Genomic DNA, 24,919 nt, shown 5'->3' on the forward strand with positions numbered 1-24,919 from the left:
TCAATTTGGACGAAAAGAAAGAAAAAAAAGCCACCTCAAAAATAGTATGATAAGCAGTACTACAATCAGACTCCTGTCAGAAAATTAGAGGAACTGAGCAATTAAAACTTAGTATAGATAAATTTTTAGGGAGATGCTTAAGTTTTAAATAAGTATATCATATTACAGAGACTACTGCTCAAGACAGCTTTTGACTGAGTCAGGCATTCAGGCAACCTTTTGATAACATGAAAAAAAGCAAACCAGAAAACAAGCTATACTTCAACTCATTAAAACAGTAATGAAACTGAACTATAGTAATTAACCTATGAAATAACTTGTAACGCTTACAGAATTTCAACTGATGTGGTTTGAGGGGTGGAGAAGGGAAAGATTGTTTCAATACCTTGTCTTCCCTCATCATTGGTAAACAAACCAGCATCACTGCTGCTCAGACTGCTGGATTCACTGCAATAAGAGAGAGAAAGAAACAGATCAAAAGAACAATTGATCTTTCAGTCGTAAAATTTTAAGGAGACAAGGCTGTGCTCAGATTGAACTTAAGCCCAACAGAGATCGGAGAGAAAATAGGATGATTTTTTTTAATCAAACTGCAAATATCCTGGTTCCATTAACTACAAAGCGTATTATTTTTGGCACATAAAACCATGAGAATCTAATGGTACCCTGACAGTAAGCCAGATGTGACTGCAACGAGGTGCTGACACAATTGATGCATTTTATTATCTGCTTCCATCAAATGCTCACTGCTCCCTTCTTATGCTGTGCAATTCAGCTTGATCCTGGAACACCACTGCTCAATAAAATAGGAAAAGTCTCAATCAAAAGCAGACTAAGCCTTCCTTCAGCACATGAAATATAGGAGTCTGAAAATCGAATTACCTTTCTGAACATCATTTGCAAATATTCTGGAAAAGACACTGCTTAAGGTTTCATGACATATTACTCTAAGAGAATGAAAAGTTTATAAAAAAGGTAGGCAATTAAACCAAAATAAAGGTCACCCTGAAGAAAATAAGTATGATACATGATCATAATATTAACAAAACAAAGCAAGGTATAGTCTACTTATCCATTACTTCCAGCATGGCCTTAAAATTAGAGTATGTGTTTACAGCACACATTGTGTATGCACACACATCTCTAAATTCAAAGACAAGAATAGGTATTTAGTTCTTTGCTGTATACATAGTTACAAACAATATTTCATGTCTCTAGACAGTAAAACAGACTGGACTTTCAATAACACAGATCACAATTTGTTGAGTTTCACATGAAACATTTTTTGCAAACCTTTTATTTCATTTTTTATCAAGAGAGTAGCTCTTTTAAAAAAATAATATTCTCACCAAAATTTAATCACATTTTACTCACATTGAGATCTGGAAGAATTTGAAAAAAAACCAACAAAATACTTCTGTTCAGCACACAAATTCAAGTATATGTTATAAATACTATGGGTAATTTTGATGTTGCATAGAAGCCACTCACAAGAACCTAAGGTCTGTTCACCTTCCTACCCTTAAATCATATTACAATCTGCATGCAGTCCTATACTTGAAAGTCAAATAGTTCCAATTATTTTTAGCTACTTTCTAATGATAAATTATTTCTATTTCTAAACAACTAAGAACACTTTCGAAAATTATTGCCTTTTAAATTTTAATGTCTCAAAAAACAAGCCTCTTTTTTTAAGTTTGTAATATGAATGACATAAAATTAGTCTTGTGTTTAATCATAAGCATATATTTGGTCTTTTTCTCTTTCTCTGGGAGGCATCCCAACAGGATTTGAAACATAATATGGTAGCAGGAGGTACAAAGAATGATTATTTTTTTTTAAACACATATATGTTATATAGACACAGTTCTCTGTTTGAAGATTAAGTTGTCCTAATCTTGGCTGTACCTTACCCACACTGCATAATACTTATACTATCTTTTAAATAAAATATAATCAGAACAGACTTAAGCCCTTGCACAATTGCTCTAAGCAGAAGAAAGATGATGTTCATGCAATGAGAATGGAACCACCTTTCATGAGGGAGATCAAAACTTGAAATTTCTAATGCTGTGAAACCTTGTAACTCCCTTCTAGCAAACATCCCATCCTCACTTTAATTATAATATAGAAGCCTTTACTTTACTTGCACAACTTCACATCATACATCTACAAGAAAAAACAGACCTTTTACATAGATTCTTCTTGTCCATTTATTAACTGTACTTTTTAAGATGAAAGTTCAGAAATCCTTTCAACCCTGATATTTCAGCCATTTTCCCACCAAAACCTCCAATTTTGAGAAGAGTCTCCTTCCTTTTTTTAAATAGGGTATTTTAATTGTGTAATAATCCTTCCTGGAGGACTAATCAGCGCATGAAAACATAACCACTTGAAAATAAAAAAAAAAAATTAAAAAAAAGTTTCAGAAAAAAAAAACACCTCGAATTAACACTGTCATATTCATGGCAGCTACAGCATTCACTCTCCTCAGGCCACAGTCACACAGGGCAAGGATTACAGTCAAGATAATTGCTACATGGCAGTCATTTCACTGAATAAATTCAAAACCTCTGGAATTAATACATCAATATCTAAGTAACATGAAAGCTGTTATGATGGAATTTATTTCCAGTTTTAGTATCATTTTGCACTGTATACTCCTAATTCCTTTGCTTTGTAATGAGAATTCTGCTCCCAGCATGACTTCCATGAAAAAGAAAAAAGTCACAGACTCTTTTAAGTCCCATAAAATAATGTATGCAAGCAAAAACTTGGAAGGAACAGCTATGCTATCCAAAAAGCTTTCACAGCTTTATTTCTACACTGGTGGAAACAAAGAGGAAATGACTGTCACTTGCAGTTACTATTACAAACAAGCTGTCTGGTACCTTGGTTTTATATGAGACGTGGGCTTTGTCCTGTTCACAGGAACTGCCCAGCTGCTGTGCTCCCACTGACCCCAGGCTGCTGGGTGGGTGTCTCTGAATTTCATTGCTGCCTCTTTTCCAGAAGAGGCAATTGATATCACCCAGAACACCACATACTGCTGAATTTGGCTGAAACTGGCCAAAAGCTAAGCACTGAGGATAAGGGTGGATGAGCAAAGGATGGGCTCTGATCACAAAAATCCAATTTCCAGTGCTTAAAACAAATCTCATGGGAATTCATCTTTAGGATCATTTAGATGCTGACATTTTAAGAGTTGGAAGATTCCTAGTACTGCTCCTGAATCCTGCACTTAAAACCTTGTAATTGCTGTGTTTGGCTTTTGAACACTCACACAGACATAAAAGACTGCAAAAGAAGTGTCACTTAGCATTTTTAATGTGCACTTCAAATATGTATGTTATTTTCAAGTAGTGTCATGTGTGCACGTGTATACACTGAGAACTTCTCACTAATTTTAGAATCACGGAACTAAATTTCCACTAAAAATTATCATCTTTGTTTTGTGGGTTTTTTTTTTAACTTCTAAAAAAATTAACCTTTTTAAAAAAACCATTATTGAACTATATTATTGCACACATTATTGAGAGCAGCTCTGTGTACTTTTTATTCTTCCTTTTCCAGCAAGTGTTGCTGAAGCGCAAATCTTCTCTAAGATCTGTATCTTGTGCAATCTCATGTTCCCTTTTAAGACCTCAGCTTTCACTTTCAGAACATAGTCTACTTAAAAGAGTTTGCTGGTTCTTTCCAGTTCTCCTGGCTAAATGATCTCAGACAATAAAGGCACTACTGCATTTAAGTAAAGTCAGATTAAAACAAGTTAAAATCATGCACATACAAAATATTCTGATACACTATCACCTGAGAGGCTTAGATATGGTGCATTTCTAATCACATTATGAAATGCAACTTTTTAAATTCAGTACTATCCAAATTTATTGGTACAGATGACCATTAAAAGAAATTCTGTCAAATGACAGACCATCACTCAACCACATGAACGAGTAGAAAACAGTAGGAGGATGAGAATGGTTTAAAGACCATTTAGGGAGGTCATAGGTAAGCATTTGAACTATGATTTGAGAAACTGCAGCATTTGAGGTAACAAAACATGAAGCATTTTGAAGAGAAAGATCAACTTTTAAAACAATAACATCTCTTCTGTGAAAAAAGATATTCAGTCTGACCTAAAAGTTGCTCAGTTTGGGGAGTCTATAAGAGGATATCCTTATTGATCAATCTCCTCTCCACGCAGAAATTACCTCCAGAATTTGTGAGCTGAATAACTGTTACCCTTGTAGCATAACAGAAGATCTTCTATAAATAAGAAAGTGACAAGACTACGGACACATGATAAATTATGCAATGGTTCCTAGCTTGAGGGAAATTTTTTAGGTACCAAACTTGGAGGAATAGACTTCCAGTATCATCAAAGAAGAGAGTTTGCTAAAGGCTTCCTGACAACACACACTCCTGTACTGCATGGATGAGTTCTACTCCAGTAACTGTTAGGAACAATGTTTAAGGCTTGGGACTAATTCAGCTTTTTCAGCTGCTCTTTGTTCGCAGGTGAGGGACAAAGCCACTATGTAATAAAAAGACTTGGGACTTTTCTGACAATAACTGGAGTTAGTCACTTATCAACACTGTTTTTATTACAGCAACCAATCTGTCTGGTCTGGTCAAAACCCCTGGATACTCTCTGCATATCAATTCTACCTGTCCAGTAAGGAAAAGGCTTAACAGTTCAGAGATAAAATGCCTACCAAAAAGAACAGGGGCATTAGTGCTGTCAAGCAATTGATTAAAATTATATCTTCTAATGTGTGTTTTTCTTGTTGACACTTCTGCATTCAGAACCAGGTACATGGAATAAACATAATCAAGCTTACCAGGCCCTGCAGTTAACATCCCTTGTGTATGGTGGAAAAATGACTTACACCTTACTGTGTTGTCAAAATAGTACTTTGGAAACAATTACCATTGTAGTATGACTGCTGTCTGGAATGGATGGATGAGGTGTACTGCCAAAGGGTCATCATTCCTCCATTTTTCTAATGGTAAGCTCAGGTGTTTCTGAACTGTAAATTGGTTTTTGCATTTCGTAAATGATGTATATCCTTGGCAACCTGCAGACTTTTTATGCCCATAACACATAAGAACATACTGTCTAAATGGCAACTCTAAACACTGACAACCTTTCTGACAAATAGAGATGACAATCAGAGCACCAATGTCTAGAAATTGGAAAATCACTTAATTCTTGTCTGAGAACTGTCAACACTTGAAATATCCAGAAAAGAACATATTAATCATATGTATATTTTGTCATTCTTAAGCTTGAAGCAATTAGAATACATTATTTCAAGAAACTGTTTTCTTGGTTATTTCTCTGCCCCATGACTCTCTATTTTATGCAAAATTCCTTAACCTGAGTAACTCATATATATTAAAAATAGTATATAAAAATTAAGAGTAATTTGTTAAAAGAGATACTATTGATGCTAGAATTTTAACACCAGAATTAACAAAAAATCCAAAGACTCCCAATACAAGCAACTGTAATAAAAGCAAATATTACCCAAAGTTTCTTTAAAAAGAAAGAGAAAGAATAACCTGTCACTCATATTCTCATCCGAGCCTTTTTGCTCCTCATATTCCATTTTGTCCTTATTTGCTTGGTTCACTTCTTCATTTTCTATAACAACTCCTTCATCCAAGATTTCTGGTCCTTGTCGAGCTGCAGATACTTTTCTCTTTTTCACTTTGCTCTTGGAAAACTCTTGGTGCTGGTATGATTTATTGTTATTGTCCATTTCTTGATCTCTGCTGTTATCCTGCTGCTGAGTTATTGTCAGTGCATTAGAAACTTCTGACGGCAGATCTATTGCCATCCGTTTTACCTTCCTTCTCCGGCGCAAAGTTCTGTTTCCCAAACTGTCAACAGCCAAATCTGGTTCGTGCCACAGAGGTCTTTTGCCTCTAATGTTATTTAAGTTTGAGGAAGGCCTACGTTTAGCAACCAACAGCTGGTCATCAGAGTCACTGTGGTCTTTCTTATTAGCATGATTCTCCCGGTAGTCTTTGTTTGACTCCTCTAAACTGGAATCAGAACCTTCACTTAAGCAGTGACCAGTCTCCCAGGGATGATGGGTGGTAAATGAACGCCTTTTTCGTCCCCTCCTTTTCCTTGCCTGTCGCTTTAGAAGACAAGACACACTTCTAGAATGATCTCCAGTATCAGCAAAACCTCCTCTGGCTTGTTCTGAACTTTCTTCCAGTGCTGAGACCAGATCATGAACCAGCTCCTCCATAGTCCTACTGAAATGCCTAAATATTTCAGGAAAAAGAAAACACACAAGAAAATATCAAATTAATCTGAACTCTTAAGCATAAACCATAACAATTTGATTTGGCAAAATCACTTTGGTCACTTTAGGTAAGGTAAATCTCCTATAAAGATTATTCTATTTCTTCCAAGAGACAAAACCTCACCAATCAGTCCTCTGCAATTTGGAACACATCAGCATACATTACTTTTAGAAGGTATTTTCCCAAACTTGGAAAGAAAAGGCAGGCATTTCCCCATTTGTTTCTGCCCTCTCTATTATTGTTTGGTTTTAATTCATCTTATCACACTTTCATGATTTTCAGGGATTCCGTGTGGCAAGAGCATCGACAAAGACCACTCGCTCTAACTGCAGGTGAGGAGCACATTTTAAATTCATGAACATGAAATGGAATATATAATATTCTTTCTTGATAGTACATTAAGGAGTTTTGTTTAAGAGTTCTCATTATGATAACATATTTTTAAGATAACTATCTCCTGATGAGGCCTAAATGCCAAAATGAAGTTAAGACAGTAACTCTTTGATAATATGACTTTTTTCTTAATTCTGTCTTTTCAAATAGCTGATTTCTGTTTGATTTAAAAAAAAAAAAACACCCTGATTCAGTGAAGTTACATTAAGTTGAGAGAATACTGGCTACAAATAATTCTAGAATATTAAATGCGAAGCTTCCTACCACCTGTAGGCACTTACATCCATAGAATCACATGCTTGCATGAGGAAAAAAATCCCTAAATACACATAAGTGTCTGATTAAGGCCTTATCCCTTTTGAACATTTTGCTTCTTCTGCCTCAAATTTCACTAGCATTTAGCATGTCTTCAACTCAGTATACTCCAGTAAGTTCACCCATGCATTACATGAACATCATCATGAAAAGAAAACATTAATGATTGCTGCTGAACCCTAATCCTTCTCTGAAGGCTGTGAACCTTCTCTATAAACACAACAACCAGACTCTCATATCAAAGGATCAGAAGACCCCTTTTGCTGAGGGAAAGCAGAGAACAGCACAAACTTCAATGTTAAAGGTACTTAATGGTGATGGCTGAATGGACAGTCCTGACCATACGAAACAAAAAAATTAAATATTAATGGGAAAACCAAAGAACATGTTTAAGAAGAAATCCAAGCTGCTCATGAAACATCTTACCTAAAGAAATCATACGTTCTCCTTTTAAACTATTTTCAGAAACACTTATTTTTAACATTTCAACTGCAGGATCAATAAAAGCACAGAAAGTGGTAGAAAAACAAGTTTATTTTGAATTCTTGAAACTATTGTGTCACTTATTTCCCTCTGTTTCTGTCCTGCTGTAATCTCTAGTCGTATTATTCCCTCCTTATTTAATGTTTTCTTGGACTCTCAGTACAGCAGAATTATCATATTGTCTTGTAAGTGGTGAGACAGCTCTGGAAGAATGCTACGCTTCTCCTTATCCACTTGGTTCAGAAGAATGAAAACATCCACAATCACACAAAATTACTTCTCAGAAGTAAAAGAAGCAACACAGGAGGAAAAGCATTCCAAATTAAGCAACAATTTTCTGAAAATTCAGAAAGAAAAAAGTGGAAAAGTGGAAGCCAATTAGTCTAGAAATTACTTCTAAATGTGGCAGCACAATGATGTAAAGCTAATTCTTTCTTTGATTTTTCAAAGATTCAATTACTGCAGAGGGTTTGAGGGGAGAGGGAGGTGTTTGGTTTTTGCTTGGGTTTTCTTGCTTGTGTGGTAGGAATATACACAGGATGCCTGAATGTATTAGCCCCTGTTTCTCAGCAGCTATAACTGCACAGTGGGGAGGGCACTGGCCCCTTCAGCCTTGCTATTAAACCCACAGGATGAGATATATCCTCACAGGTGCACATATCAGAAATGAGATGCCATTAAGATTTAAGGGTCCTTTCTAAGACTTTTTACTACTATAACAGGAGCTGTAACACTCAAACAGACAAACTCCAGCACATTTGGGTTAATTTGAGACACCAATTCCCCCAGCTGCCTGCCCAGCCCTTCTGCCACAGACTTTTGCATCCATAGCAAACTGACAAAAGTGGAGGTACATGAAAAAGTGAACTACATTTAGCAAAAACCTACATTTAGCTCTCAAAACAAAGAGGTTTCTGCTAACCTGCCAGAATATGAACTAGCTTATATGTCTCTTGCAGCCCATTCTGCCAGTGCCCCTGCAGCACAAAGCAAAAGGGAAAGAAGACAGGGACACTAACGTCTTACACCACAGTTTATGATTAATTCCTTCCATTCAGTATCCCTAATCTGTATGGATAACTGTATCACTAAAATCAATGTAGCTCCTAGAGTGGACATACCAATTTACTCCAGAAAATGGCATAAGGAGGATGGTGGTAAAGTTGCCTTAGTTCCAAAAATACTTCAAGATCAAACACAACATATCCAGCTCTGATTTTTATATCCCAATTCTTGCCTTGAATTCTTACCAAAATACTGTCAATACAGATGGTGCCAGATCAAAAGATGAAAGTCAAGAAGAGTGAACACCCTTAAGTGTTTTTGAAGTAAATGGTTAACTAGATTCTTAAAAGGCCCTGAGCAGTAAAAGGACTTAATTTCCAGCAAACTATGACTTTGAATATTACGCACTCCTGCAATTAATCTTTTCTATTGAATATCAAGTCTCTTCATTGCAACTCCTGAATTAAGATTTGTATAGGGCAGTGATCTTATTTACCCTAAAAATTGCAGCCATGGTTCAATGTATAATATAGCTGTATCATAACTGCATTACATCTTAGGCAGATTGGGCAAATCAATATTGCAATTATTTCAACATGTTTCCTTAGAATGATTATGAGAATTACTTGATCAATTCAGGACAGTGCAACCTCCTTTGCAACAGATTGAGAATACAATCAAAAATCACTTCAGCTTCTTATTCACGTTGTATTTTCAACATGCCAGTGGTTCACATTGAAATTCCTTCTCCTGAAGAGCCAAAAAATCTCTTTTGCTTCATTTTATTGTTGCTCTCATTTCTCCTGCTATAATTGAAGTAAAAAAAAAAAAAAAAGGCAGCAGCTACCAGATAGAACAGTTAATCTCAAACCTATCTTCAAAATTCAGGAGCATATTTCTACTATAGCATTACTTATCACACAAAATCAGTTTTGGAACTTTCTCCATAGTTCACAACCAGCTGTCAAGCTTGTATTCCCAACCTTTGAAGCAATTTTAATCATTGCTGCAGATGGTACTGTAACAAAAATATTTGCATTTGAAACAAGTTGAAAAATAACTGTAAGAAGTATTAAAGGCATTACCAGTATCAACAATATTCAGTAAGATAAGAAATTTCAAGGGTTGTAACAATGAATGTAGAACAACATATTGAAGTACATAAAATATTAAGATGAGCCACAGTTTAGTATGACTCACAAAAGGCTATAAAAATGCACTTACAGCAACAGCCCACAGCTAGCAATAAACTGTAATGTCCTCACTAGGAGAAGATTCTACTTTACTACGAGAAAATCTAGTTTGCCTACACTGACCTTTACAGTTATCTGAAGCAATTTTAATGTAGTTCACCAAAGGCTGATTCTTTTCCTCTCAAACTCTTACCAAAACATGTAAGTACCATTTACAGGAAACAGCATAACTGCTTTCACCTGCTCCAAAACAGGTCACACAGCCTCTGTCCAGTATTAACATTCAAAGTGAAAATCCTAAGGGAAATAATGGGCACTTACCTTTTCAGTGGAAATTAAGTATCATTTGTCTTCACTTCCCACCTAAAGCACGTAACAAAGCTTTGACTGCTCACAAAATATTTAACAAACACACACTGATGAGAAAGTTAATTTAGTCGCACAACTCTTAAAGAAAGGCATTATCTCTTACCAAATCAACAGCTGCATTTACATTTACTTTCTAGTTCTGTACCTTTTCCTGTTAAATAGGTCTGGGGTTTCTTGCAGCTAGATTTATGCTGCATCTGTGCCTCATCAATTATGAAAAAAAAACATGAGTTTTGCTGTCTTCACAACCCAGCTTGATCATAAGCTAAAAGCACATGAAAAATCAAATAGTTCCTTCAACATCAAGATTATAAACCTCAATTTCCTATAATCTTTTCCCATATGGATTCTCTGATGTCTTGTAACACAGGTGTACTCACAATGTACCTTTATCTTCAGACAGCTACTAATTTGAATCCCATTTCTCTACCTCAGAAGTTATTTTCACAAAGCCTTAGAAACGTTAGTTTCGAGATCACTGTTTTATTAATGAGTGTGAGAGAAATTTGGATTGAACAGGTGCAAGTATTTGGGAGGTAGCAGAACATGATAAATCTCACTTCATTGCCTGAAGAATTTATGGATTCAAAAAAAAAGAGAACTATCATGTTCTTGGAATACATGAAGGGGGAAGCAAAATGAAGTAACATAATGCAGTTAAAATTATTAAAAAGCTAGCAAGAGACGATTAGGAAATAACTGATAAACCTGTGTTCCACAGGAGGCTCTTCTCTAAGGTAACAAATATCAGGACAAGAGGAAACAGCCATAAGTTGCACCAGGGGAGGTTTAGATTAGATATTAGGAAAAATTTCTTCACTGAAAGGATGATCAGGCTTTGGAACAGGCTGCCCTGGGAAGTGATGGAACCTCCGTACCTGCAAGTGTTCAAAAAAAGGTGTGAATGTGGCACTTGGGGTCACGGCTTAGTTGTGAACACAGTAGTGCTGGTTCAACAGTGGGACTTTACCTCAGAGGTCTTTTCCAACCTTAATGATTCTATGATCAGAAACTGAAGTTGTGCCTACACTATTTAAACTCACCTGTCATTAAAAAGCCATCTCTGTGAGGCAGACAAAGCATCTGGTTCCACATCCACACCTATTTACCTCCTTAAGCACTGTCTGCTGGACAACCAGGTATGAAAAGCTACACTAAAACCAAAATGTATTGAGACAAACCAGGATACTATGCTGGAGCACATCTATATCTGAAAAGGGGAAAACAAACCCAAAATCCCAGACTACTTTTCACTTTCAAGGTATGCCAACACTCCTTTGCAGTCCATTGTGTGTGTATAAACCAGATCCAGAAAATAACAAAGCATGGGAGGATTTTGAAAAAATTAAGTTTTTGAAAGTCATTGTTCCTCAATAAAGACAGTTACTACATTGCTGGAAATGTCTATGAACTTTTTCTATATCATATATACAGCTCCCAGTAACTGCATACAATTACTTCCAACATCAAGAGGATGGATCCAGGCTCTGCTCAGCCGTGCCAAGCAATAGGACAAGAGGTAACAGGCTACAAAGATGATCAAGGGACTGGAACATCTCTTACAAGGAAAGGCTGAGGGATATGGGCCTGTTCAGTCTAGAGGAGAGATGGTTGAGAGGGATCTCTTCAATGTCTGTAAGTATCTGACGGGAGGGTGTCAAGAGGATGGATCCAGGCTCTGCTCAGCGGTGCCAGGCAATAGGACAAGAGGTAACAGGCAGACACAATGCACAGGAAGTTCCACATGAATATGAGGAAGAACTTCTTTACTGTGGGAGTGATAACACACTGGAACAGATTGCCCAGAGAGGTTGTGGAGTCTCCCTCACTGGGGATATTCCAGAACTGTCTGGATGGAATTGTATGCCATGTGCTCTAGGATGACCCTGCTCGAGCAGGAAGGTTGGACCAGATGACGCACTGGGGTCCCTTACAACCTGACCCATTCTGTGATTATGTAATTCCATCCTATACAATAAAAAGTATTTGAGCAATGATGGCATTTTATAACTGAGTATGCTGCTGATCCTCCTAAAAATTAGGGTCAGGCTAACTCGCAATAAGTATATCTGACTTTTCTATAACTGCTGCTTATCTAAGAAGGCACAACAATAAATACTATCAGTCTACTTATATTTAACAGTGAAAAAGTGTTTAGCACAGAGCAATGGCATACAGTTAGAAAGATGCTGACATGAAGTACATTTAACAAGGCTCTAACACAAATGAACTGGTCAGCCAGAAATGAGATTTGGAGCAATTTATCATGAGAGGGAGCAATTCTTGCAATCCCATTGCTGCCATTTACTGATATGCTTGCCCTTTTCAGAAGTATGAGTTCATTAATTAATTGTCAAGGTGCAGAATTATATGAACTGTCACATGGTGGTAATATGCTATAGCACCACAGTCATTATCAGAGTGTCCAGTAAGTACCCAAAATACAAACTATTCCCAAATTGCCGCATGCGTTCACTATTTAAATGAAAAATATTCAGCTTCAGAGCAGCTTTACCATTCAAAGTGAACAATTTTACTTTGTGGTTGTTCTGAATCTATTCAGCTCTTTAGGGTCTTAATGCTTTTAAAAAAGCCCAAGTTCTTAATTTTCTACATCAAGTATTAGGCACTGAAAAAAGCATTTTCCTGCATCCCACTCAAATGGGCTTCCTTTAACAAACAACTTCCGCAATAACTTCTATATAAGAATAGGAAAGCTCTGAGGAGTAGTCAGATTTTCAAAAGACCTTCCTTCAGAACTGCTAAACTAAGAGTGTTGTTTTCTCTGTATTGAATTCCTCTGGGTACAAGCAAAATCACTATTGTCTGATTAGAAGACTATGCCCACATCTCATGTTGCTGAAGACTATTCTAAAAGCCTCTGGAACTAAATTACTTTATGTGGACACAAACCAGTAAAACTTAAAAGACGCATGACAGGTATATTTATTGAAAAATTTCTCAGAGTACATACACATGTTGGGATTGTCAAGCAATGTTTCTGTTGTATGCAGCATTTCTACTTAAGTAAAAATTCCTGTGCCACTAGAGTATATCTCATTCTCTGAAATGTTCTGAATTACACCAACAGAAGTTATATTTACACCAGGCAAATTTGGATGTCTAGCACTACTGGCAAGCTTCTTCTAGCCAATACACATATCAGGGCAAGTAAAATCCCTCTTTGAAAGTTTTCTCATTTAGAAAATTGTAAAGAAGCCATAACAATACCCACAGGAAAAAACAACAACTGGTGCTATCAGCAAAGTGGAGGAAAAATGCAGTTTTCTGTGTAAGAAAACAAAGTGCTAAGCCCTTCCCTCCCTCTTCTTCCCCATCCCCAGAAAAGAAACGAAAAAAAAAAAAAGATGAAAGAAAATATAGTTTAGATCTGGGAAATCTACCAGCAGGTATCTGCAACACAGGCTCCAAAAAAGCCTCAAGGCCTCAAATTATTAAGAAAAAACACACACAAAAAAATCCCGCCACAAGCCTCCTCGCTTACATTAATAAAAGTGAAATGAATAACAAACTAGACACACCAGTCGATACCTAACATATCACAAGATATGTAACATTTCAGTAAGAACATGAAAGGCTTCCCAACTGATTGCTTTGGACACCCTGTGTCTATCAAGTCTCTCCACTACCAGTCTCCATGCCTCCATGGCCTATTAACAAAAGTCACTTCTTCTATTCTGCTACTTGGCTCCCCCTATTCACAGTACTACAATAAAAACAACAATGCCTTTGAGGTCACTATGCTGGCACGTGGAATTACATCAAACAGTAAATCTGTGAACTTCATTACAGGAGAACTACTCACGTTTTCTCTGCTCGATGGCTACAGCAGCACTTGTTGATTCTTGGTTTGCAATAAAAAACCTCCAGAGCAGCAAACCCCCGTCCCCTGGATGCTCAGCTGCACACACTGCAAGGGCTTTAGCCTTAGAGAACCTACCACTGTTAGAAAAACCCAAATACGCAGGGAATGTTTGGGGAGCTCGGGACAAAAGTTTTGATTCATCGTTTGCCTACAGTTCCTTTTCAGCAAGGCGTGGAAATTCCTCCCTCCGCCTTACTGCTCGCTCATAAACCCCCGGCGCTGCCGGGATGCGCCAGTGGCACCTGTCAGACCTCCGGCCGCGCATCCCGGAGCGGGCACCATCAACACCTCCATCCCCACCTCCATCACCTCCACCCTGTGTCAGCGGTAGCCCCGGGGAGGCCCGCCCGGGGCGGGGGCACCACTCGCCCCCACGTTTCCAAGCCCCACCCGCGGCACGGAGATGCTGTTCCCGACCCTCTCCCTCCTCCAGCGGCCCCGTGGGCGGCGGACACGTGCTCCCCGCGGGCCCGGGCTTACCAGCTCTTCCTCGCCGCCTGAGCTCGGGTCGGGGTAGGTTCAGCCACCCGGAACATGAACCCGGCGCCTCGGCCGGCCGCTCCCCGGGGAGGCTGGCGCCGCTTCGCAGAGACTGTGCCGAGGGGAGGCGGGCAGGGGCCGGGGCCGGGCGGGCTCGGGCCGGGCGGGCGGGCACGGGCGGCCGGCGCTGCTCCTCACTCCCCCATGATGCGGGCCCGGAAGCGGCCGCGGCACCGGAGGAAGCCGGGCGCGACCACCTCGCCTCTTCCCGGCCCTCTCCCGGCCGCTGCCCAGGGGCTCCGCGTCTCCCCCCAGAACCCCCGTCTCGGCCCCGGGGCAGCCCCGCGGAGCCCCCGCTACCCCCAGAGCGGTGCCGGTCCCTGCCCGCGGGGCCGCCGGGGCAGCGACACCCCCGCGCCCCAGCGCAGTGGGACGGTCCCGTTGCCATGGCGGCGGCGTCGGGAGGGCGGGAGCAGGGAGGGAGCATGGCCGCCCTGGCCCGGCTGCAGGAGAGGCTGCAGGAGCTGCGGGAGGAGTATTTCCTTGAGAACAGGTACCCGGGCCGTGCCGGTGGTGGGGCAGGGCACACCTCCTCATGCTGGGCTCGGGCGGGCGGGCGGGCGGGTGGACCCCGGCTCTCCCACAGCAACCAGATGGCGGCAGTCCCCCTGGAAATTGTCCAGCTCTGGGCTTCTCAGTACAAGAGAGACATGGAGCTCCTGGAGAGGGTCCAGCGGAGGGCTACGAAGATGATCAAGGGACTGGAACATCTGTTACGAGGAAAAGCTGAAGGGACTGGGCCTGTTCAGCCACGAAAAGACGAGTGAGAGGGGACCTCATCAGTTGCTGTAAGTATGTGAAGAGAGTGTCGAGGATGGATCCAGGCTCTTCTTGGTGGTGCCAAGCAATAGGACAAGTGGCAACGGGCAGAAACTGATCCACAGGAAATTCCACCTGAATATAAGGAAGAACTTCTTTACTGTGGGAGTGACAGCTCTGATTGACCAGAGAAGTTGCAGAGTCTCCCTGACTGGAGATATTCAAAAACCCTCTGGACACAATCTTGTGCCTTGTCCTCTAGGACGAGCTTGCTTCAGCAGAAAGGTTGGACCAGATGACCCACTGTGGTCCCTTTCCAACCTTACCCATTCTGTGATTCTGTTTCACTTTAAAATCCCTCCCGAGAGCACAGACTCACCCCATTGATCCCAAATATTGGTGTGATCTGAGGAGACCTGATGGCAGCAGCACAACGTCTTTAGGTGGTCCATTTATACACTGAAAATACTTAATGTCCTGCTGTTTTCCCGCCCCCTCTGCTAATTTTGAGGGAAAAGGAGCCTCTGGAAACTCCTAAAAGGCGTTGGGCCTCACAATTTCAGCCCTCTCCCGTTCTGAGAGCCGCCCCCTTTCCCCCATTCCGGCCTCAGGAGCCTGCTCCTTCTCTCCTGCGCCAGCGGCGTTGCTATTCCCAGAGGATCCCTCATAGTGATGCCAGGATGTCGAACGCCAGCCCTGAGCCCTTGCGCTGGTGGCTCAGGTCTGTGACTGTACCTGAATGCTTGTCCTCTTGCAAGGCACTACTCTTCCTATTTTTTTTTTTTATTTAAAGTTAATTGAAAGAAAATCTCCCCAACTTCTGAGTTGATGTTTATTATCCACACGGTTTAAAATCGAGCTTCTGAATTAGATTGTGCAACTTGAGTTTCTAAATACCTGGGACATGTTTTGTCTTTTTTTTAACCAAGTTAAGGAGGTGTTTATTCTACTTAAAGATCTAACATATCCTACACAGTGAGCAACAGGCTGAAAGATTAGATCTTCTGTTACACTTCTCACCAACTGGAACAGTTTGCGTTGCCAAGTTTTCTGGCTGCTAACGTGATGGCCAACTTATCCTAGATCAGATTTCAGGAAATAAAATATTTTAAAACCGACTTTAATATTGCATAGATTTGTCCTGTAAACCCTTTTATTCAACTGCATTGTTGCTGTTGCTGTGTCTGTAATGCAAGTACTCGCTCACAAAAAAAAAAAAAAAGCGTGTTTAGCATAGTTGTAGTTTAATTTTTCTTCACTAATTAATGAATCATTTATTTTTGAATCTAATTACAACACCATTATCATGAATAACAATCCTCCTGAACATTCCTAAAAGTTACACAGGGATCAAGTCCTGCCTGCATGTTAAGTATTGTGTTTTCCTGTTCTTCCCTTGAACTTTTGTTCATACTCCTGTGGCTGTACACACAGCAGTTCACTAAACAAACATCAGTTATAGGAGACTATGCTTGTATTTCACATATTTCAGGTTAGGAAGAGCAGCCTGAGCCAGACTTGGAAATCCATTGGAGGGCAGCATGCTTGATGTTTGGGGATTTGTTTTTTGGCAGAGCTTTCCAAACATGAATTGTTTCCCTTTTAAGAATAGGCCATGATCCATCAGCTTCTGAAAATTCAGATTTGCAGCTGAGTATTTAAATGAGAGGATTCAAACAGTCCAGCTCAGTAACTAATCTTAATAATATTTTTCTGATCTCCATAACATTCCTGTCATGCTTTTTGCAGAACTCGGTTTATGTGAGAGGTATGAGGTGTCTTAAACTGGCTTTTTGGGGAAAGCACCTTTCTAGGGAAAGACTTGCCCAATGATGTCGTAATGCAAAAATACCATAAGCCTGCCCTTTTAGAAATACACTGTCAGCATAAGCATTAGACTGTACAGGATCCATTAGTGCACTCTCTTAAGTTTTAAACAAGTTTATCACTGTACTCATTCAATAACCTGCCTTTATTTACTGTAGCATCTGTATGTCAGGTGCTGACCTTGAAAATGCCTTTTTTTACTTTCAGTAAAGGCTTTGAGAAATACCTGTGACTCTAAAAGCTTTTATTCAAACAGTATGACAACTATGCATCCTGATCAAAAGGGCAAATACCTGCCTGAGAAACTTTCACCTCAAAACACTTCTGTTGGCAAGGGCAGTTGAAAGGGTTTGTGGATCTATCTTGTTGTTGGTCTGTTTCAATAAACTTTACAAGGACTTCTAAACTGCCTTGGCCAGGCAAGAGAATGCCAGCTAAAAAAATCAAACAGAAAGTAAGAGAGGAGAAGGCTTCTGCTCTTCTAGAAGCAGACTATTGTCATTGCCAAGTGGGTAGGACTGGTTTTGGAGCTGTCACCTCTGACACGACCAGTCCCTCATCCCCTCCATTTCCAGGCAGTAATTGTGGCTGCCTGTCCTGGCCCAAATTGCCCAATCAAAATCCTTTTCATCAAAATCATTTACCTCTAGGTAAAAGTATTCTGAGGGTGTCTGCTTCCTATAAAGTCCCAGAATCTGCACAAGAAGGGAACAAGGAAGCTCTCTAGCCAGCTTTGAAAACTTTTTATTTTGGAGTCTTAGGTTGAAAAAGTCTGTTTCCCACAGTTTTGAGGTACTGAAAAGGTCTGATGAATCTCAGATGACAATGAAAATTTGTGCCCACTTAATGTGATTTGAGAGCACATGCTACACCATATGATATAAAATGAGTGGAGCTAATGTTTCTTGATCTCTGATAGTAAATATGCATTTCAATTCACAAGAAATATGATGAGATATAATTTGTCAGATAAAAATTAATCTTGTTGGGGTTTACTGATGCAATTAATGTTGACACAAAACTTTGTTTGGAGAGCTAACTAATGTCAGCTAATTAAGGAAACTAACTAATAGTAACCTAATTGTTATTTTGTGTCAGGTGTAACAAAATAAAGTATTTGGTAAATATGTTCCTGATAAAAATAGGTTAACAAAAAAAATCCATGATAATTAAAATATAATTTTAAGTTCAAAGACTTGACAGTTACTAACATTTTGAAACAAATAAAAAATAAATAAAAGGCAGAGATGATCTCATAGCTGAGTTTTACCCCTCAGCATTGAAACTCATAATGGCAATGATTTCTCCCTAAACTCTCTTAAAAGCCTCTTCCAGGTTAATATATTTTTTTAATCTGTTTTAAATTCATGGTTTTCCTTACATGACTTTTAGCTTTGTCACAAACACTATTCTAATAGACAGAGTCACAGAGAGAATGCAAGCAAGGGCTATCTCTTGGAATTATTCTGATGAGGTCCTTTTACTTGTGCTTCTTGTGTTTCTTTCGCACTTGTGCATGTCTTTTGCTTGTACTATGTCATTTGACACAAAGCTTTGACATTTAATAGTTCTTGAAAATCTCCTTGAAGTCATCAATTCTCCCCTACATCTACCTTGCATCTTCTGCTGCCTCACCAGTATCTCTTTCTAGATAACCTTTCTTTTCATGTAACTTAAAACCAAATCCTTCATCCTTCTCTACATCCTCCCTTTTTCATTGTTTTCTCTAGGATCTGTATTAATCAATGCTGCAACCCTAGCATATTTTGTAATTCTGTTGTTTCCTTTTATTCCCTCCTTGCCTGTCTGTAGCACATGTCAATATGCTGCCAGTTTCATATCTACATCATCTCCAAAATCTGTGTCTTTGAATTCCCATTGTGAAAAGTTCTGTCAGGACTCAATAAGCTGTTGCATTGACTACTGTATGTTCATGTAGAAGATTCCTATGGTCATCCCTTTGGAATCTATGTAAATTACTAAATCCATTTGTTTCCCAGTTCTGACTTCCTTTTAAGCCACACTAAGATTTTGTTTCCTGATGTTCCAGGCCTTCTAAAGTTTGGAAATTCTAACACCTGGTTTCTTTCCTATGCTTTCACTGTTGTAACAGTATAAAATTACATTTGTATCTCACTTTCCTTTCATCATCTCTTCTTTTTAATTTTTCTCCTCTTGAAATTCCTTCCTAGGAAACTAGCTAGAATGTGTAAATCCTCTGCTCCCATCCTGCTAAGGTTAACTCATATTCATTAAAAATTCCTACAGACAAGGAGTGTATCTGTCACCATTGTTGATGCTATCAGTGTTGAAGTAAGAAATGACCAAAAGATTTTTTAACAATCAAAAGATAATGTGTTTAATTAATTTAATTTTAGTTAAAGCATTATCCTGCAACATTTCATCTGCAGTGGAAGAAGTCCATGTGACATGCTGACACGTATATTCAGTGTTGTGTGAGAATAAGAAATACACTCTCCCAAAACTTACGTCTCCTATGAGTTGCAATGCTCTTTATCCTTGTTACCTTCATACTATGCAACTAATGTAAGTTACATTTTTCTGCACTACCACTGAATTGTGTAGAATTAAGAAGTGAAAAGGATCCCAAACTGCAACAATAAAGCATATTTAGAATATTTTTTTTTACTTTGGTTCTACATTGCCATGCTGATAATTATTACTGCTTTTATATTTTCAGATCTATAGATGAAGACAGAAAAATAAAGTACAGAGCTGCTGTCAAAATCCAGAGCTGGTTTCGAGGATACAGAGTCCGAACCTATCTGAGGTAGTATATTAAGCCTACCTAGCCTATCCTAGTCTGTGTTTCAGCCTTGAATTTCTCCTCAAAATTGCTCATGGTATTATTTGATTTTAGTAAAATGGTAGCAGTTAGGGGAAAAAAAACAACCAACAACTCTTATTCTGCTTTTCAACAGAATGAAATATATGCTGTGCCACTCTAAAATGTAATTTTTGATTTCCAGAATGGTATACAGTTAAAAGGGCATGATGCTAATAGGTAGCTTGGAAATAGTCTATCTTCATAACAGATAGACAGTATTCTGTAGGAAATCTTGTCATGATTGGGAAAGAAACAAAACAACCAGATGTCCCTTGGATATGCTGATTCAGAGACTTTTCTTATAGAATGATAGAATATCCTGAGTTGGAAGGAACCCACAAGGATCATCCAAATCCAACTCCTGGCCCTGCACAGGGCTCCTCTAGAGTCACACCATGTGCCTGAGAGTGCTATCCAAACACTTCTTGAACTCTGTCAGGCTTTGTGCTGTGACCACTGCCCTGGGGAGCCTGTTCCAGTGCTCAACCACTCTCTGGGTGAAAAGCTTTTTCCTAATATCCAACCTAAACTTCCCCTGACACAACTTAAGCCACTCCCTCAGGTCCTGTCACTGGTCACCAGAGAGAAGAGATCAGTGCCTGCCCCTCCTCTTCCCCTCATGAGGAAGTTGTAGATTGGGATGAGGTTTCCCCTCAGTCTCCTCCAGGCTGAACAGACCAAGTGACTTCAGCCACTCCTCACACGGCTTCCACTCAAGGCCCTTCACCGTCTCCATAACCCTCCTTTGGATGCTCTCTAGTGGTTTAATGTCTTTCTTACATTGTGGTGCCCAGAACTGCACACAATATTCCAGGTGAGGGTGCCCGAGTGCAGAGCAGAGCAGGGCAATCCCCTCCCTTGACCGGCTGGCGATGCTTTGCCTGATGCCCTCAGGACACGGTTGGCCCTCCTGGCTGCCAGGGCACTGCTGATCCATATTCAACTTGCCATCCACCAGGACCCCCAGGTCCCTTTCTGTGGCGCTGCTCTCTCTTATTGTTGTTACAGAAAAATTGCCTGGTGAGAGTACGGCAACTGGACTTTTATTGTAGAAATTAAAGTCTACAGCTGGATTTAAGCAGGTCATTTTAAAAAAATCTTTCTTTACATGATTTTCTCCATTTATAAATCAGAGATCTTTGTTCTGTAAAATGCTGTATCAACATTGGAGGTTTTTTCCAACCTTAATGATTCTATGGTTTATGATGTTGATACAAGGTTCTTGGAAATGCTATGATTGGTCCCTTCTCCCAGAAAGCCCTCCTTCATTTTTATGATCGTAAGCCCAATCGGTCAAACTCATGTGCTCAAATTTCTGTATCTTCATAAAAATTAGGGAGAGGGATTTTTACATCTTCTAGTTTGACTTCTTGCCTGTCACAGGTCATTATGTATCATCCAGACAGACTGTGTCAAACCTAAGTAATTATTAGGTTAAATAAAATTAATTGTTTAATGGGTAGTATTTCCGTCATAGAAAGATAGGCTACAGTCATTATGTGCAGTTGTTAAAAAAAGCACAGGTAATTTGTTTTCCATTGCTGGTTCAAATGTGTTGTCACGGGATGCAGCTGTCACAGGCAAGCATTCTGCAGGCAAACAAACATGGTATTTCAACCCTCTAAGAAACCAGTGTCAGAAAGCATCTACAAAGAAAAAGGTTTGGTTATTCATCCTCTCTTTCCAGGACATGAGTAACAGCTGTTACTTTCTGCTGTAGAAGAAAGTGGAAACCCAAGTGTCTTTGCCAATCTATTCTATAGGAAAATGCTTTTCCAAACACACATTTGTATTTAGTAATGACCAATGTAAGAAGAAGTAAATCTCAGCTAAGTGTAGAAGAGGATTTTCTCTGCAACTGTTGTGTGCAGGCTGATTTTGCTCAGCGTCTTCTTGGTTTCTTGGCCTGTATCAACAGTTTGTCCAGAAGAACTAGGGAAGAGATTGCCCCCCTGTACTTGGCACTGGTGAGGCCTCACCTCATTTACTGTGTTCAGCTCTGGGCCTCTCACTACAAGAAAGACAGTGAGTTGCTGGAACGTGTCCAGAGAAGGATAATGGAGCTGGGGAAGGGTCTGGAACACAAGTCACATATGAAGCAGCTGAGGGAGCTGGGGTTGTTCAGCCTGGAGAAAGGGAAGCTCAGGGAAGACCTCATTGCTCTCTAAAACTGCCTGAGAGAAAGTGATAGTGAGGTGGGGGTCGATCTCTTCTGCTGTGTATCAAGTGAAAGGATCAGAGGAAATGGGCCTAAGTTGCATCATAGGAAGTTCAGGTTAGATATTAGGAAAAAAAAAGTTCAGTGAAGGAGTGGTTAGGCATTGGAATAAGTAGCCCAGGGGGATGGTGGAGGCACCATCTCTAAAAGTGTTCAAGGGGTGCCTGGATGTAGCACTTGGGGATATGGTTTAGGGGTAATAATTGTGATACTGGACTTATGGTTGGACTAGGTGATCTTGAAGGTTTCTTCCAACTTTAATGATTCTGTAATCCTGTAACTCTCTCTGACTTGGGAGCACAGGCTCCATATAGGCAGTTCTTAGTGTTCTGAATTAGCCTGACTGCTTCCACTGAGTGGACTTCAAGGCTAATGAGTTTGATATCCGCAGTCAGGTGGTATGAATGATCCCCTATACAGTTTTTTTTAGACAGTCCCAAAGTAATGATTGCATGATTTTCTGCAAAAATTAACCTGAGACACTAATTATAAAATTTTTAATACCATAATTATATAAATATATGTGCACATACATATTATATTTATATATGTATAAGGACAAAGTACGTATTAACTCATAATTAAGCTAGGTGTAATTTTATAAAGGCAAAGAAGATGTATAAAAGTGAATAAGATGTCTCAAAATTCCAGATATCAGTGAGTTTTATCAAATACTTAAAAATAGTAAAGCTGTGAAAATGTGCATGTACTGTAAAAATTCTGAACTGATCAGGTATGTTGGTTAAAACCATCCATGAAAGTAAAATCATATTTTTATGCAAATTAAATCTGTAAGGCTTTTTCATTAAACTTTTGTCATGACAACCAAAACAGAGAAGTTTGCAGTAACCCATTTTTTCCAAAAAACAAAGTATGTGTGTATGCATAAATTTAGGTGTATAATGGTCTATTTGTGCGTGTGCATATGTATATATGGATGCATGTATACATATGAAGTGTCTTTGTAATGGTCATCTGTTTGGAATAAGTATGGATAATAATGCTGGGAAGTCTCAAGAAATCTTTATTTTGTTAATATATTTCATTTTAGACATCTGAATGAAATGGTGATTTTGATACAGAAGTGGTGGAGAGGATATCGATGCAGAAAACACTTCAGAAAAATGGTGGAGGTAGGAAACTGCTTTTTAAAGTTTTGTTTGGTTATTTGTAGAATACATAGAAGTAATTCATTCCGTCATCATGACATTAAAAAGCTGAATCTTCATCCACAGGCACGTACTTAACTTTACTATCATGAAAAGCACCATTAATTTCAGTAAGCCTACTCATAACAGTCAAGTCAGTGTTTTAAGTGTTTGCAGCTCTGGAGTATTAGTCCCCAAACCAGCAATGAGATCTGCTCATGCAGAAGCCTGCCCACAGGATGCTAATTGCAGGATTGGAGCTTTTTTTTTTTTTTTCCTGGCAGAACTTCTAATTTTGAAAATAAAATAAGCCAATGTGTCTACACATTGCTGTTTTATGTTTTAGTGGTTTAAATTTCTTACTTAATGAACCTTGAAGTATTTGAGGTTTTGCCTTAAGGCACATAGCAGATCACAGTCAATCTAATTCCCTTGACAGACCTGAAGATAGCTAAAGTGTATGATAGCACACAAGCTAAAACCTTTATTAACAGGTTTAGAAGATTAAGAAGAAACTAATTTGCCTTTAACATAAAAAAATTAAGGTTTTAATATGTGGTTTACTTCACTAATTTATCAATTTATGTTCATGTTTTACAATAGTTTTAAACTTGTTAGTCGTTTATTCTAAATTAATTTTGTTGAATTGTTGTGTTTTAATCAAAACAGACAACTCAAGGAAAAGAAAAACAAAAAAAAAAGAGCTGTAATAACTCATATATTACAGACCAAAGTTCATACCCCCTGCTAAACTATTGTTTTCAAGTAACAGGAGTCATGTACCTGAATGATTTTCTATTTTCCCCCCAAGTTTATCAGTAATCTATTTAAAGATTTTCTCTCTTCCAATTTACTAACTTACTGAACATAGCTCATAATAAAATAGGAGCAATCCTGTCAGGCTGTGCTTTTCAGTCATCCTCTAAAACTAATTATTGAATGTAGAGCAGATTACTGCATGGTTGGATTGGGTTCTGTTTTGAAAAAAAGAAGGAACTTCATCTGAATATTTTTCCTGAGCTTAGAGAAGGTTTATTTAATCTAGAGGAGCTTCTGTAGAATGGAAATATGTATCTTAATGGAATAATGTATCTTAAAATTTGTTAATTACGAGAAAATATCTATGCAGTCACTGCATAGAGGAGGGAGAAGGGAGAGAAGAAATCAACTTCATGTGAAATATTGACACATACTGCCAAAAGATGCTGTGTAATTCCCTCTAGTGCAGGTTGTTAAGAGGAGAATAAAAAAATGGATGGCTTAGATACACTTCAGGCAATGTTTTAGGTGAAGTCATCTCATAATGTTCCCTCAAGTTCTACATTTTTTCACCATTAAAGCATTGTAGAGGGATGGATTTCACTTCAGAAACAAAGTGATGTATGTGTTTCTGTGTTTTTCAAGATGAGAATAATGTAGGTTTTTGACATCTGATCATTAGGTTTTTAAGAGGGCTTAATCAGGACTGAAGTCTGATGGCCAATTTTCAATCCCTCCCAGACTGTAAGGAGCTTTCTTTTGGCCATTCATGTTCAAATGTAGTTTCTTTGCTGAAAGTAATCAGTTTCCTATTTTAAATAAATTATGTCACTTCAGAGACTTACTTTTATATGT

At 38.9% G+C, this 24,919-nt stretch overlaps 2 protein-coding genes across 4 annotated transcripts in view; one reads left to right on the forward strand and one right to left on the reverse strand.

The window, feature by feature from the left end:
* The window catches only part of GPATCH2 (G-patch domain containing 2), a 119,244-nt gene extending 104,482 nt beyond the window's left edge, over window positions 1–14,762 (reverse strand). The window contains exons 1-3 of the mRNA XM_027897308.1: window positions 14,446–14,762; window positions 5,566–6,279; window positions 386–447 (exon numbers count right to left, since the gene is read on the reverse strand). Coding sequence (XP_027753109.1) covers window positions 386–447; window positions 5,566–6,279; window positions 14,446–14,501 — 832 coding nt within the window. The 5' untranslated portion in view covers window positions 14,502–14,762. The remainder of the gene's footprint in view (window positions 1–385; window positions 448–5,565; window positions 6,280–14,445) is intronic.
* Window positions 14,763–14,865: 103 nt separating this feature from the next.
* The window catches only part of SPATA17 (spermatogenesis associated 17), a 133,658-nt gene continuing 123,604 nt past the window's right edge, over window positions 14,866–24,919 (forward strand). For all 3 annotated transcript variants that reach the window (XM_027897309.1, XM_027897310.1, XM_027897311.1), the window contains exons 1-3: window positions 14,866–14,998; window positions 19,793–19,882; window positions 23,209–23,290. In XM_027897309.1, coding sequence (XP_027753110.1) covers window positions 14,892–14,998; window positions 19,793–19,882; window positions 23,209–23,290 — 279 coding nt within the window. In that variant the 5' untranslated portion in view covers window positions 14,866–14,891. The remainder of the gene's footprint in view (window positions 14,999–19,792; window positions 19,883–23,208; window positions 23,291–24,919) is intronic.

This window comes from Empidonax traillii, unplaced genomic scaffold, assembly GCF_003031625.1.
Source record: "Empidonax traillii isolate 1590-97213 ecotype Southwest subspecies unplaced genomic scaffold, ASM303162v1 scaffold535:size1322822, whole genome shotgun sequence".
NCBI lineage: Eukaryota > Metazoa > Chordata > Aves > Passeriformes > Tyrannidae > Empidonax > Empidonax traillii.